A 14,494-nucleotide genomic window follows, 5' to 3' on the forward strand; every position below is an offset into this window, starting at 1 on the left:
AAGTGTACCTCTGGTGCAAATTACTGACCTCTGTCATCATTTTAGGTGGGGGAACTTGCACAATCGGTGGCTGACTAAATACTTTTTTGCCCCACTGTATGTGGGTTGTTTGGTGAAAAAAATTAAGCTGTTATAGCCTCCAGTTATGCTACTCTAAACTTCCTTTGAGTTTCAGGGACTGTCTCTTTATGGACAGTGGCGACTGACCTTTGATCGTTCTCTAAGGCTGGTGCACCAATCAGCATCCAGGAAACAGCCACCTGCCCAGTCGCTGGGAACAGTGGTTTCTTCCCGTTCTCTCTTCTCCGTGCTGGAGGGAGTACATGTCACAATGTGCTGTCAAAGAAATAATCCTCGTAAGGTCTTATGTGTTTAATATTTCTCTAGAACAAACTCTTTTCCCACCAGCTTGCTCTTCATGCCAGTTTGAGGACGCAGCAGAGACAAACCACCCAGGTTTCAGCTGAAAGGTAGCTCTCTTACTTATTTTAAAAACACTTGCTCTCCAAGCACACAGGAGTGTTTGGAATAATTTTGTCAGCCCACGGGCTCTTTGTTACTGAGCTCGTAATTAATATGCATAATATCACTAACTTTTCAGCCAGAATGAGCAGTCTGTGCTATACCCGGCGTGTAAGGAACCTGTGGGCTCCAGCACTTGCCTCTTGGGCTCTTAAGGCGACGATCCCGCACAAACCTGTGTACCAGCTAAAGAAAGTAATGGTATTGTCCAGCTTCTCATTTACAGTGAAGACATTCAGGAGATCCTGTGACCTGTATCATTTAGTATCAGATTGTGTGTGTGCAGCGTGGAAAATGATGGAAACGAATGATGTTGGGTCAGAAATTTTGAAGACAACAAGGTAACCAAGTTTTTAGATCCAATTAAAATCAAAGATCCTCTGGAAAAGAGCAGAATTCTTGAAACAGGGTTTATTAAACCGAGTCATATGAACAGCAAGACAACACATAGCAAAGCTAAGTGATAACTAAACCTCACTGCACATTTGACATGCAATCTCTGAGACATTATTATTATCCTCTACACTCCTGCATTACACTTAGATCTATTTGTTGATGGCATCTTGATTCTCGTATCTTCTTTCTAACCAAAATATGCTCTTATTTATTTATTTTTCTGTCACACCCTCCACACCAGATGTTCTTAGATCATCACCACTACCTTCTATATTTGCCAAACACCACACAAACCTCCCTATTTCATTTATTATGTGTTTGTGTGATTTATTTATCTGGTTTTCATCCCAGCTCTGTTATTATTAATAGTATTAATATTAGTTTAAATTATTATTGCTATTATTAATTTGTATATATTATAATTATGATCTAGTTTATTTTATGCTCCAGATCCAATTCATCCTTTTTGCACTTGTATTCAATTCAATCAGCTCCATTTTCAACTTATTTAGCTTTTAATCTTTTATTAGGCTGATAAGTAAGGGATCTACTATCCCCATTTATTCCTATTTTATTCTTCTCTTCTAGTCAGTTTTGCCCCAGACTCTTTCAGTCTCTCTGTATTTTTGCTTAACAAATATGATCTTTCAAATTAACTTCCTTGAATAGTGATAATACTGTTTTCCAGCCAAGTAGCTATTTTCCTGTGTTCAACAATTCTTAATTTTTATGCAAACCTATTTCTTTTCACTACTTTGTTGCTCCTCTCCACACACCTTAAGGATGATTTCTTAATTTCTTTCTTTATTTTTATGTGGGATGCTCCTCCTGACACAACCCCAAACGGATTTGCGTCTCTGGGCGTCTTTCACTTGTTAGGCAAGTGTGTAAAACCACCACAATTTGGAGCCACTCAAGTGGGGCAGTGACCTTAACTAAAAGCTTCTTATGAAATGATGAATAAAAAAATAAGATAATAATATTGAATGCTAGCTGCTTTTATTGCTGTTGTTGTTGTTGTTGTTGTTAAAACTCCTTTTGTCAAGTATATCTGTCTATAACTGTCATATATGTCCCCACGCGTTGTTTAATAAGTCTACACCTGTTGAATTTGGTTACACATAAGGGTTAAGATATAAAGGATTGCCTCGTTACTAATTTTTAATTGTTACTTGATTATTATCGTTGTTACGGTAATAAGTAAACAATCACATTATGAACAAACGTGATCGAAATAACTCTCTCTGACTCTGTTTGCATGAAGATATGCATGAAGATATATATATATATATATATATATATATATATATATATATATATAGAGAGAGAGAGAGAGAGAGAGAGAGAAGATTAAAAACAATAAGTGAGCTGTCATTTTTAGTAAATAAAGACGTCCAGTTATGTAATAATATGATCTAAGTTTAAATGTTTGAATAAGAAATCCATGTTAAGGAGACATCTGTCGTTTCAAGTCATACTACTTTTAAGAGCCCTTATTTTGAAATCCCGCGCGTTCCTTAAAGAGTTCTTCCTCTCTGAGGAGCGGCCGGGAAAGAGCTCAACAACTGTGAGTGAATTTACAACATAAACAGGTTTTGTGGGTCGTGCTGCTGAGCCTGGTCCAGGGGTGAGCTGTGACCGACAGTCTCACAGAGCATTTAACCTAAAACACTGAGCTAATGAAAAACGTGGTGATTTTAAGAAAACATTAGGGCTATACCTTCCAAAAGTACACCTTGTCGCCTTTTCTTAACAACTTTTCTTTGACTTCGAAATGTCATCGAGGTCAAGGAAAGCGAGTAGGATGGTACATAAGGGAGTAGGGAAAAGAGAGCTGAGAATCCTAACGACCTTAAAATGGTCTCCGTGAAGCTAACCGCCCCCTATCTGCGGCTTAAACTTTCTTGCGCTCCTGCACTAAGTTTTATGGTAGCGCTTCTCCTTCGTTGCTTATTTTTGTTCAACAGACTAAAGAAAAAGGATTGACACGTGTGTGTGTGTGTGTGTGTGTGTGTGTGTGTGTGTGTGTGTGTGTGTGTGTGTGTGTGTGAATGAAGAAATGAAAATGAGGATATGAAGAGAATATGTTTTTTAATTTTTCATTAGATTTACTTCTATTGGAAATTCAGTCAAATCTTCTTGAAGTTGAGAAGAAATTTCCTTTAATTTCTCTGGAATCTTGCGGCATCTTTGTGAATGTTGGCACACAGGTAGAGTAATCAACTGAGAATTTCATGTCAACTATTATGTCCTTTAATTTCTCCAGAGTCATTGAGTGCGTGGAGCTGAAGCTCTGCACACATACAGTGTGGGTGTCCCACAAGAGGAATTAGTTGAAACTTTTTTGTTAATTGGTAATTGTTCTTCATAATTCTGGGTCACTCAGTAAGATTAACTTAAAATGATTAAGTAATGAGAATAATTTAAGGGCTGATCCATTTTTAAATACCTTCGGAAACTTACTAAACAGATTTAGATCATTCTTCCAGTCAAGTCAGGGTTAGCCTTGAAAATTCTGCATTTGTGAATACAAATATTTCAGTTAAAAGCAAATTGGTAGTATTCATTGAACAGATTCCAATCTTGATTATTTTCACAGTTGTTTCACATCCTGGGGCAGGATGAGTCCCCTGGCCTGCAACCATAAGTACTGCATTGTAATACACTAAAATAAAAGATTTCCCAACTCACTATCACAGAAAATACAACCATGTACATCCATTTTTTTAAACACCATTTGAAAAGTTTTTTTTTTTTTTCTGTTTGGTCACCTGACTCCATTCAAAATCTTTAAGAATGCAGCGATTCATTAGAAACCTTCCCAAGCTACATGCACTACGAGCTTGGCTACGTAATGGTGTCACGGCAGCTGTCAATGACGTGGGTCTGCCGTAGTGAAACTACAATGTTCAGGAAATGGACTAGAAAAAGCAATTCTTATGTACTTAATACTAAATACACGTCAACGTTTGACAGGTACCACCGTAGCATTGGTTACCAATGTCATTCACTTTACCTGTCAGTGGTTCTAGTCATCTGGATGATACATTTGGGGATAATAAAAAAGATAAAACTGGATTTTAACTAATGTCAATGCTAGGCAATAATCCAGATCGTAGTGTAAAGTTTGGAAACAGGTGGGAACTGGTCCCAGTGCCTTTCTTTTCTGTTTACCCTCTCCTTTACGAATCCTGTGCTTTATCCAATCAGACGATGGCAGAGGACAAACCGTGGGCTCTGATCTCAGAGGTGGGCGAGCAGGGTTTCATCGAAGAGGTCACTGACATAATAAAACAACACTTCAACATAATCTGCCTCAGAGACTTTCTACAAAACCCCCAGCAGCACGGCCCAAAGATCCAGGCCATACTGATGTGGAACACCTTCCCTGCAGCCGAGCCGTCGCTGCTCAGCTCGCTTCCATCACTAAAAGTGGTCGCCAATGGAGGAGTGGGCATCGACCACCTGGATGTGCCGTACATTACCAGTCTCGGGGTGAAGGTGGCCAACACGCCCGGCGTGGTGAGTGTCGCCACTGCAGATATGGCTATGGGTCTGCTGCTGGCATCCGCAAGAAAGATAGTTGAAGGTGAGGTCAAAGGTTCAAATCTGATCCCAGGGTGGAGCAGTTTGAGTAAAACCCAAAGATATTTAAACTGGAAATATGGCAATGTTTCTCATAGGTCACCAAATAGCTGTTGACCCCAAGACTACCAGTATACCACAAAGCCTGGTGGGAGTTGAAGTCACCGGGTCGACTCTGGGGATCATCGGAATGGGACACATCGGATACAAAATTGCTCAGAGAAGCAAAGGGTTTGATATGAAGATCCTGTATCACAACAGACACAGAAGGTAAGCACCAATTCATCGAACAGATCCAAAAAATCCTGCTAAAGTGACTTGAATAGATACACAGTACTTCACTACTGCCAGAAGTATTCACTCACCCAATGCAAAACTCAGATGTAGCGTTGTAATAGGGATGGGTATTGATAAGATTTTCACGATTCCGATTCCATTTTCGATTCTGTTTAACGATTCGATTCTTTATCGATTCTCTATCGATTTTTAAAAAAGGAGAACACTAAGGTCGATTAGCTTAGAACTTTGTTTTATATCTTCTCTTTGAACAAGATAGAAATTTAGGAGTAACATGGCCTTACAAACCCAACAGTGAGATCTTAAGAGATCCAGCCTAGGCTCTTCAATGGGGTGTCACAGGGTCCCCAGGAAAAAAAAATTGTAAATGTAAAATAATAAAATAAATATTCTTCTGTAGCAATAACAAAGTATAAATAAATTATTCTGTAGCAATTACACAAGAATATCCAGTAATGTCCCTGCCTACAATTAAACACATTCACTTACTGAACTTTCGTCTATCCTGGCCTGAAAGGAGAGCTACCGTAGACTGCAGCGAGAACTGCCAGCATCTGAGCCAGACTCTGTCTGTCTCATCATGGTCACCTAAATGCACAGTAATGGCAGGTTTTGTAATAAGGCAGATCGCGCTAACATAATATGCACTGTTAGTTGATTATTTACCTGCCGCATTAACGGGAGAGGACGTGCAAACGTTACCGCTGCTGCTGGGTTGAGATTCACGAGTCCGGAGCGGAATTAAAAACACAACATTCATTTAAGGTCATCGCGTGTTTTGTGAGCAAATGCTTTTGCATATCGTAGTGTTTCTGTCCCGCTTAAAGAAATCTGACATTAATAAATGTGGCAGCATTAACTGTACATTTGTGATTGCTTTTTTTTTTTGTGCTGTTCAGGAGCGTTGAAGATGAGCAGTCAGTGGGGGCGAGTTACTGTGAGAACATGGATGACCTGCTGAGGGAGGCCGACTTTGTTGTGCTCGTTGTCAACCTTTCCCCTGAAACCAAAGGCCTGATCAGCCACAGGGAGCTGTCCCTCATGAAACCCACTGCAACCCTGGTCAACGTCAGCAGAGTGAGGATACTGTGACTGCGAGTCTTCACCAGTCTCGGAGTTTCAGCCTGATTTTGTGACTTTTCATGTTTCAGGTCTGGTTGTTGATCAGGATGCTTTAGTCAAAGCTCTGCAGTCTGGAGAAATTCGAGCAGCAGCTTTAGATGTGACTCATCCTGAACCTTTACCCAGGTAATATGTCTCTGAAGACACCCACGCTCTGCAGCCAGAGCGGTACATCACATAATAATAATGATGAACTCTTACATGTGAGGCACTCAAGGTTAATGGCTTCTTGCGTACAGTGTAAACAGACTCTTATTAGAACAAAACAGGGCCTTTAAGTTGTGTTTTAAGCCATGCAGTGCTGGTTTCAGTGTGACGCTTGAAGAATCTTACATTTAATATTTTTTCAAGATGTACAGTTAGGTCTATTATTTGTCAGACAAAGACAAAATCTTTGTAATTTTCCCTCTGTTCACCACCCAGTGGATTTTAAATCAAACAGTCTGATTAAGACGCAGACTTTCAGCTTTAATTCAAGGGGTTCAACAGAAGTAATAGATTAACTCTTTAGGAATTACAGACATGTTTATATATACATTTACACATTTTTTAGACACTCAAAATTAATTGGAAAAACTAAAAACAAAAGCTAAATATAAGGACGGGTTTCATCAGTTGTTTAAAAATCCTCTGCTGTCAATGACTTACTGAAGTCTAGAACCAATGAGTGTCACCAGATGCTGTGTTTTCTACTCTGCCAGAGCTTTACTGCATCCGCCTTCTTTTTCAGCTTGTTTGTGGGTCTCTCTTCTTTCAGTTTTGTCTTCACTATCTGAAAAGGATCTTTTATTGGGTTGAGATTATGTGACTGACTTGGCCATTGAATAGTATTCCATTTTTTTGCCTTGAGAAATTCATGAGAGTATTTTTTCATTGTAGATTGTGACAATATTCCACCTACCTCCCTGAGAGTGTTCGTGATTTGGTTAGGTATTAACAATGGAAATGATTCTGTCATCATGCACTTTTGTTGTCTTCTGTGGTGTTTCAGTCTGAGCCGTTTTTCCTCTCTCTCTCTGATGTGTTCATTTTGTTTGGAGAGGAAAATATCCCCCCTTTACCAGCCTGTGCATGCAGTCACACAAAATGGGATGAAAATTAAAGGAAGCATGAATGAACATCAGCTGTCTCCTGATGCTTTTCTTGCTGTGTTCTGTGCAGGGATCACCCTCTCCTCAGCCTGCCTAATGTACTCATCACACCCCACGTTGGCACCTACACCTATGCTACAATAAAACGGACGGTTCAGTGCATGGTGGATAACGCCGTAGCAGCTGTGAATGGCCTACCTGTTCCCAATGAAGTCAAGTTGAAATGATTTTAATTAATATTGCCAAGAATTTTTTCTATTTTTTTCTGTCCCTCCTATAAAAGAAGGTGAGCTGGTGTTAGTTAGAGATTTATTTTTGGCTCTTTGGTTTTATTGTGGACACTTGTTGGGCAACAAACTGTAAAAATGTAGGTTTTTGTGAAGAATAGGACAATATTCCTGCTATAGGATAAACTGTGTTGAATCTCTGACTTCCTCTAAGAAAACTTAATGACTGTTGAAACTTTAATTCGTTTGAGGAAAAACTGTTTCATGTTCACGTTAGCAAAAAACTTGCAATAAAAGTCAAAGAACGAAAGAAAAGTTGCAGCTTGAATGCAACCACTCTTAGTTTATTAATCGAGTTTTTTTTTTTAAAAACTTCTTATTTTTACATGTCACATGTTTTTAAAGTATGTTGATGTCATTTCAGTGGAAAATATGTGTAATTATTATTATAATTCTTACTCATTATTATTACTCACTTCCTACTAACACAAGGCCTTTTAGGTGGGTGGAAAGTCTTTTTGGGGAAGTTGCAAGGCTGATATGTGACTGCTTGTCCTTATGAGTGACCATCTTTTCCTGTTTGGAACCAGGCTGATAACTCTGACCATGGTGCACTTATGCCCTGGACTGCTGGCCAGAATTACATCTCCAGCTTTGAAAGAAAAATAAATCTTGTGTACCCTATTTTCCGTGTGAATGTGGTGGTTTTCTACTGGTCACTATTGGAACTCATTTCTTTCTTTTACTGAGGCCATTGTGTTGCCTACTTTTTAATTCAATTCAATTTTTATAACTTAATGTTAAAATTATATAGCGCCAAATCACAACAACCGTTGCCTCAAGGTGCTTTATATTGTAAGGTAAAGACCCTACAATGAAAAAAAGAAAGAAAACAGAGAAAACCCCAACAAGCATATGGCCCCCATATGTGCAAGTGCTTTGGTGACAGTGGGAAGGAAGAACTCCTTTTCAACAAGAAGAATAACCAGGCTCGGGGAGGGGCAGCTCCCTTAATCCACAACTGGTTGGGATTAAGGGAGGAAGACTGAATAAAGACACGCTGTGGACGAGAGCCAGAGATTAATAATAATTAAATAATTCAATGTAGAGAGGTGTATAAACAGAATACGAGTGAAAAAGTTGACTGAAGAAGAAAAACTCAGTGCATAATGGGAATCCCCCAGCAGTTTAGACCTACTGCAGCATAACTGCAACCCTAAAATTTGCTGGGCCGCTAGTGGTAATAATGTAATAAGGTTGCAGAAAAGCAACCTTATTACAAGCAGAAAAATGTTTCTCATAGGTCACCAAATAGCTGTTGACCCCAAGACTACCAGTATAGCACAAAACCCGATGGGAGTCGAAGTCACCGGGTCGACTCTGGGGATCATCGGAATGGGACACATCGGATACAGAATTGCTCGGAGAAGCAAAGGGTTTGATATGAAGATCCTGTATCACAACAGAAACAGAAGGTAAGCACAGTTTGGACAGTTTATGAGTTTATGCGACAGAAAATTCTGTAATAACTGATCGAAAATATCCTGCTATAGTGAAATGAATACACACTATTCAAAAGAATTAAAGGAACACTTTAACACAAAATTAAATCAGATCTCAGTGTGAAGCACAGGGCGCCCACCCTGGACCTGCCAATTCTGGTATTCTATTGCATATGTTAACCAGGCTCCAGTGAGCACAGGGCCAGGATGTCGGGCCCTCAGAACCCCCTAATGAAGTCTGTTTCTGATTGTTTAGTCAGAGACATTCTCTCCAGTGGCCTGCTGGAGGTTATTTTATAGCTCAGGCAATGCTTATCAGGCTCCTCCTTGCACTAAGAGGCCAATACCAGTCCTGCTGATGAGTTAAGGACTTTCCAGCTCTCCTACAGTAACTGCCTGTCTCCTGGAAGCTCCTTCATGCTCTTGAGACTGTGCTGGAAGCAAATCTTCTGGCAAGTATTGGCGTGCCATGCTAGAGGACTTGGACTACTAGTGCAGCCTTTGTAGGGTCCAGGCAACATGATACCAGTAGTGACACTGAGCCTAGCCAAATGCAAAACTAGGGACAAAACAGTTTGAAAAGAAGAAGAGAGAAAAATGTCACTAGCCTCCGCCTGTAAAACCAATTCCTGCTTTAAGGTTTGTCTCATTGTTGCCACTTTAGTGCACCTGGTGTTAATTTTTATCATCACCAAAGCATTTGATACTGATTAAACTCCCTCTGCTACTCAACTGATCAATATACCAGAAATTTAACTGACTTGATGCTGTTTAAAATTATATTAAATATCCCAATTTTAAATCTGACGTTAATACAGTGTTTATTGTACATTTGTGATTATTTTGTGTGTGTGTATTGTTCAGGAGAGTTGAAGATGAGCAGTCAGTGGGGGCGAGTTACTGTGAAAGCATGGATGACCTGCTGAGGGAGGCCGACTTTGTTGTGCTCGTTGTCAACCTTTCCCCTGAAACCAAAGGCCTGACCAGCCACAGGGAGCTGTCCCTCATGAAACCCACTGCAACCCTGGTCAACGTCAGCAGAGATGCGAGTCCTCACCAGTCTCTGTGCTTTCAGCCTGATTTTGTGACTTTTCATGTTTCAGGTCTGGTTGTTGATCAGGATGCTTTAGTCAAAGCTCTGCAGTCTGGAGAAATTCGAGCAGCAGCTTTAGATGTGACTCATCCTGAACCTTTACCCAGGTAATATGTCTCTGAAGACACCCACGCTCTGCAGCCAGAGCGGTACATCACATAATAATAATGATGAACTCTTACATGTGGGGTACTCAGGGTTAATGGCTTCTTGCATACAGTGTAAACAGAATCATTAAGTTGTGTTTTAAATGATGCTCTGCTTGTTTCAGACACATTAAAAAAGTTTAAAAAGCTGCTTGAAGACCCTTACATTGAAATCTTCTTCAGTTGGTTTCATAATTTGTTTACCACATCTGACTTTAAAGATTTCAAATCTTGTCTCGTCTGACCATAGAACAGTTTTTCACTTTGCCTCAGTTCAGTTTAAATTGGCTTTAGCCCCGAGAAGCCATTATTTTAATTGGGGAGATGTGGGCTGGAAGTAGTTCACTTTCAAAATAAAAGCATGCAGACACCGTGAAACTCGCAGAATAAAAGATTAAAATTACTTCCACCCTGTGACAGATGTAGGGATATCCATGATAGAATCAGGCCTGCTTTTAACGCCTTGCCCACAGATGACGGACATCCTGTATCGATTTTTCAGCCTTGTCTGTTGCGCCCAGAGATTCCTACAGATTCTCAGAATCTTCATAAAGTTTACATTCAGGAACATTATTCTAAAATTGTTCCGGAATTTGTAAACTTGATTGTTGACCCTCTGGCTATCTTTACTTCTGAGACACTCGGCCACTCTGGTGCTCTTTTTATGCCCAACCATGTTACTGACCTGTTGCAAACTGACTAATTAAAGCTGTTTCTCTTTAGTACCTTACATGTCTGATTGTTATGCAATTTTCATCTTCTACACCACCTTTTATCTTACTTTAAGCACAACAAGCTGGAGAGGAATATATTAACCCTTTACCACATCCTTGAAGGCATCCTTCATTTAAAGAGAAATAAAAATAGAATAAAAATGAAAGGAAGCGTGAATGAACATCAGCTGACTCCTGATGCTTCTGTGAAGCATGTATATATATTTATATGTGCAATTCTGCCGAGTGTAAATAAATTATGTATGTTTTTACCACACATACAATAGTACATATAAGGACAGAAGGAGGGACGGACGGATGGGTGGATGGATCTATGGATGTATGTATCGATAGATAAATGAACACAGCACAGTTGAGGCAACAGAGTTGAGGATCTCTAACGCGCAGTAAATCTTTGCAGAGCTACAGTCTGACCGTTAACATGCCTGATCGTAATAGAAACACATAAAACACCACTTTAAATGACAGTAAGTAAAAAAAAACATTTGGAGCTTTAAACAAATCTGTGGATGCTTGTTAAAGAAGTCTACTTAAAACTATTAAAAAACAAACAAAGCTTCACTGTAACATTTAACTTGGGCATCCCCGCGTGGTACTGAAACCGTCATCAACAGTCGACACAGAGCCGAGCAGGTCCACAACGCGAGGAATGAAAATAGAAGCGAAAGTTGCCTTGGGATTGTAATTTAGACGTCTAACTTTTAATTTAGTTTGTTTATCTGAAGGCTTGTAGGGTCGTGTGTGCCTGCTGGCTGAACAGCACCATGTTTATCTCCTCGCAGAGCTCAGCACCCTCCTTCAGAGATTTTACCCTCGTCATGGTGAGTGACGGACGAAAATAATCCTCCCATCAGTTCCTGCTTCATGCTTTCATATGAGACTCGTGTAATCACCAGGGAAAAACAAAAGCTTCACTTCTGTGATTTTCATCCAAGAAACTGGCTGTGTATAAAAATACCTTTAATTCCTACACGTGTAATGCAAAAATCCTGTTAAACCCCTTGGATTCAAGCTGGGTGTTTGCGCCACGGTTACAGCCTTATTGATTTAAAGTCCACTGTGGAGGGACGCAGAGGCACAGTCTTGAGCCAGCCCTTATTTCTTTGTATTTTCAGAGCAGTCTTTTTGTGTGTCAAGCCACTAAATATTTACCTGTGAATCATTCAAGCTCATAAAAGACACCTAACTCAAGGGATGAATGAATGACACATGACACTACGCGCACCCTGTCACGATAATGCATGGCAACGTTTATTCCCATTGTTTTAGTTAAATCTATGGAAAATGTTAAAGAATAATAGTACAAATTTGTTTTTGCCTGCTGTATTTCCATGTATGTTTGAACAATTTGTTGCACCTGTTTTCCATTGTTATTGCAAAATATAAAGAAATAAGGGGTGACTTTAAACTTGCACAGTGCAATAAAACTACAAAAAAAAATGCAACTGTCCTAAAATTTGAAAAAAAACTTAGAGGCCTAGTAAAAACTGGACCTCTCTAACGCATGTTTTTCTTTATCAGATGTTTTGCACAACTAAAATGTGCTCAGGAAAAGGAAAAAGTGATTAAAACGATTCTCGCCTTCTCTTTACTTTTGTTACTTCTCCTCTCCCTCTTTCCTCCTCCAGCCTGCGGTGGCTGTAGGTAACGTGGGTCAGCTGGCCGTGGATCTCATCGTGTCCACTCTGAACATGAGTAGGGTGGGCCACATACACACTGACTGTCTCATCCCGATGGCCGGGAACAACCCGTATGCCAGCAGCAAAGAAGATGGCGAGGAGCTGCACACTCCTGCTGAAGGTACAGTTGGGTCACTGCTGGTGCCTGTCTAACACAGAGATGTCGACATTTCTGATCAGAAATTAAAAACAAAACAACTCAGAAATGTTCCCTTCAAGTCTACTGTCTCTTTCCTGCTGTCCGCTGGGATGTCCGCTATCCCAACTGGGATCTTCTGATTGTTTTTAATCAGCACTGTCTTATTAGTTGACATTAGTCCTGTTGTTGTCAACCATCAGTCAGGTGATCAGCAGTTTTGTCTGCAGCTGCTGTGAAGTCAAAAGAAAAGTAACCCTCTGTAATCCACAGTTTACGCAGCAGCAGAACTGAAGCTGGCGGTCCTTCAGATCAGAGCACCAATTCTTCAGGTAACAATCAGTCATCAGTATGACGTCAGTTCATTCTCTGAGTTCCCTTCATACTGTATGCCTATTGTTGTTTTCTTTTGTTCTACCTTTGTTTAAACTGCAGTCAAAGACCAAAAAGTTTCGTCAGATGCTCGTGTCCTGGATCAAATCCAGCGGCTTCTCCAGGACTGTCGTCCTCTCCAGCAGCCACGCCTACCAGAGAGATGACCAGCAGCTGCAGGGGTAAGTACAATTGCAACGCCATCGCCTTATTTCTTCACTTTTGCATTTTTCAATCATGTCTGCTCAACAAACACGTGTCTCTGCTAGCACTCCTTTGAGGTACCTGGTCACGCCGTCCCTGCTGAAAGGGAGCGCGGATGCTTTGAAGGAGCTGGGCTGGAGGGAAATGGAGCGAGTCCCGGCCTTCCCCGGACTCACAGACGGAAACACGGAACCACGACTCTGCATCCCCGGAGGAGGCATCACCAAAGGACTTTACACAGACAGGTAGAGACAGGAGACCTGCAGGTAGACAAAAGATCATCAGAAACACAGGGAGCTGGTTTTAAAATCATTTTTATTTTTGTGTGTAAGAGCATTGGTCACTGTTACAGTTTAATAATTATTCCAATATAAATCACAATAAAGGCAGCTGTAGGTGTCTGCTGTGTGTTCAGACACTTTTTCAGTATGTTGAAACGCCTCAGCAAGACTTCCTTGTTAATATTATTTGTGTTTGTGTGATCACGTGTGCTGCACAGTTGCAAAGAGGACCTCCCGCTGGCTGTGCTGCTGCTCTTCTGTTCAGAAGGTGACAACATCCCCGATGCCTTCGCTCTGGCGAACCACCTCAACGACTGGCTCCATCTGCTGGACGATAATGTAAGTGACACCACGGCGCAGCATTAAAGCAACCTAAAGTTTCACAGGAGTGGTAATGTCACTGTGAGGAGAATCATTGTTCTCCAATTCTCCTTTCAGAGCAAACAGCCCAACAAATGGAAGATCCCGACTTCCTGGAGTCTCCTGTTTGGAAACGGCATCCCGCCTGCACTGTTCTGATATGTATAGTGTTTTAGTTTTTTACCCTCTATAATTTGTGTTTAATGCAAGACGTTTGCTCCACATATTGTCGTTTTCAGACCTCAGCAAACTCTCGACTGGGGTCAAACCCGGTGACTGATGGCAGCGCTGACATATAGAAAGATGGAAATTGCCCACATAAATCTCCTCCGTCTTGGAAATGTATCTTAAATAACTCAGACATAACAAAATAAAATGTACAAATACAGGATGTGACCCAAACATTCACTTCTGGACTGCTATTTCCTGGTTTAAAAAAATGTTTTTCTAATAAACAGTTGCTACAGGAATGTGGTGTGAATTCATCTTGATTGTGGATCACTGGATTAAGCCTCCACCCACTTAACTGAAAGTGGTTGGCCAGGCTCCATGCTGTATTCCTGGCAGCCCCACCTCTCTGTAATTTGATTCTTTTCTACAACCTATAATGGTAACAACAGCACAACGCTCCGATTCAAGCCGTTTTGTGGTTTTCCTTTCAGTCTGACTCATTTTCTGTGTGTAGACCACTTGTGGGAAAGGAATGTCCTGCTGACAGCAGAGATTTTTTTTAAGGGAGAGCAATAA

At 40.6% G+C, this 14,494-nt stretch overlaps 3 protein-coding genes across 3 annotated transcripts; all 3 read left to right on the top strand.

Annotated features, from left to right (window-relative positions):
• Positions 1-2,400: 2,400 nt before the first annotated feature.
• zgc:136493 (probable 2-ketogluconate reductase) lies at positions 2,401-7,602 on the top strand. Its single transcript, XM_042218909.1, has 6 exons — positions 2,401-2,485; positions 4,129-4,507; positions 4,602-4,773; positions 5,700-5,877; positions 5,924-6,048; positions 7,084-7,602. The coding sequence occupies exons 2-6, from the start codon at positions 4,132-4,134 to the stop codon at positions 7,238-7,240; spliced, it is 1,008 nt and encodes a 335-aa protein (XP_042074843.1). The 5' UTR covers positions 2,401-2,485; positions 4,129-4,131; the 3' UTR covers positions 7,241-7,602.
• Positions 7,603-9,532: 1,930 nt separating this feature from the next.
• LOC102309362 (glyoxylate reductase/hydroxypyruvate reductase) lies at positions 9,533-10,015 on the top strand. Its single transcript, XM_014332117.2, has 2 exons — positions 9,533-9,785; positions 9,846-10,015. Exons 1-2 carry the CDS (start codon positions 9,653-9,655, stop codon positions 9,944-9,946), a joined length of 234 nt encoding a protein of 77 aa, XP_014187603.2. The 5' UTR covers positions 9,533-9,652; the 3' UTR covers positions 9,947-10,015.
• A 1,299-nt stretch (positions 10,016-11,314) lies between these two features.
• Positions 11,315-14,217, top strand: psmg2 (proteasome (prosome, macropain) assembly chaperone 2). Its single transcript, XM_005917539.3, has 7 exons — positions 11,315-11,536; positions 12,344-12,515; positions 12,804-12,862; positions 12,966-13,084; positions 13,172-13,351; positions 13,606-13,726; positions 13,826-14,217. The coding sequence occupies exons 1-7, from the start codon at positions 11,480-11,482 to the stop codon at positions 13,904-13,906; spliced, it is 789 nt and encodes a 262-aa protein (XP_005917601.1). The 5' UTR covers positions 11,315-11,479; the 3' UTR covers positions 13,907-14,217.
• Positions 14,218-14,494: the final 277 nt, after the last annotated feature.

Source organism: Haplochromis burtoni, unplaced genomic scaffold (assembly GCF_018398535.1).
Source record: "Haplochromis burtoni strain Fernald_Lab_line unplaced genomic scaffold, NCSU_Asbu1 Contig_25, whole genome shotgun sequence".
In the NCBI taxonomy this organism is placed as follows: Eukaryota; Metazoa; Chordata; class Actinopteri; order Cichliformes; family Cichlidae; genus Haplochromis; species Haplochromis burtoni.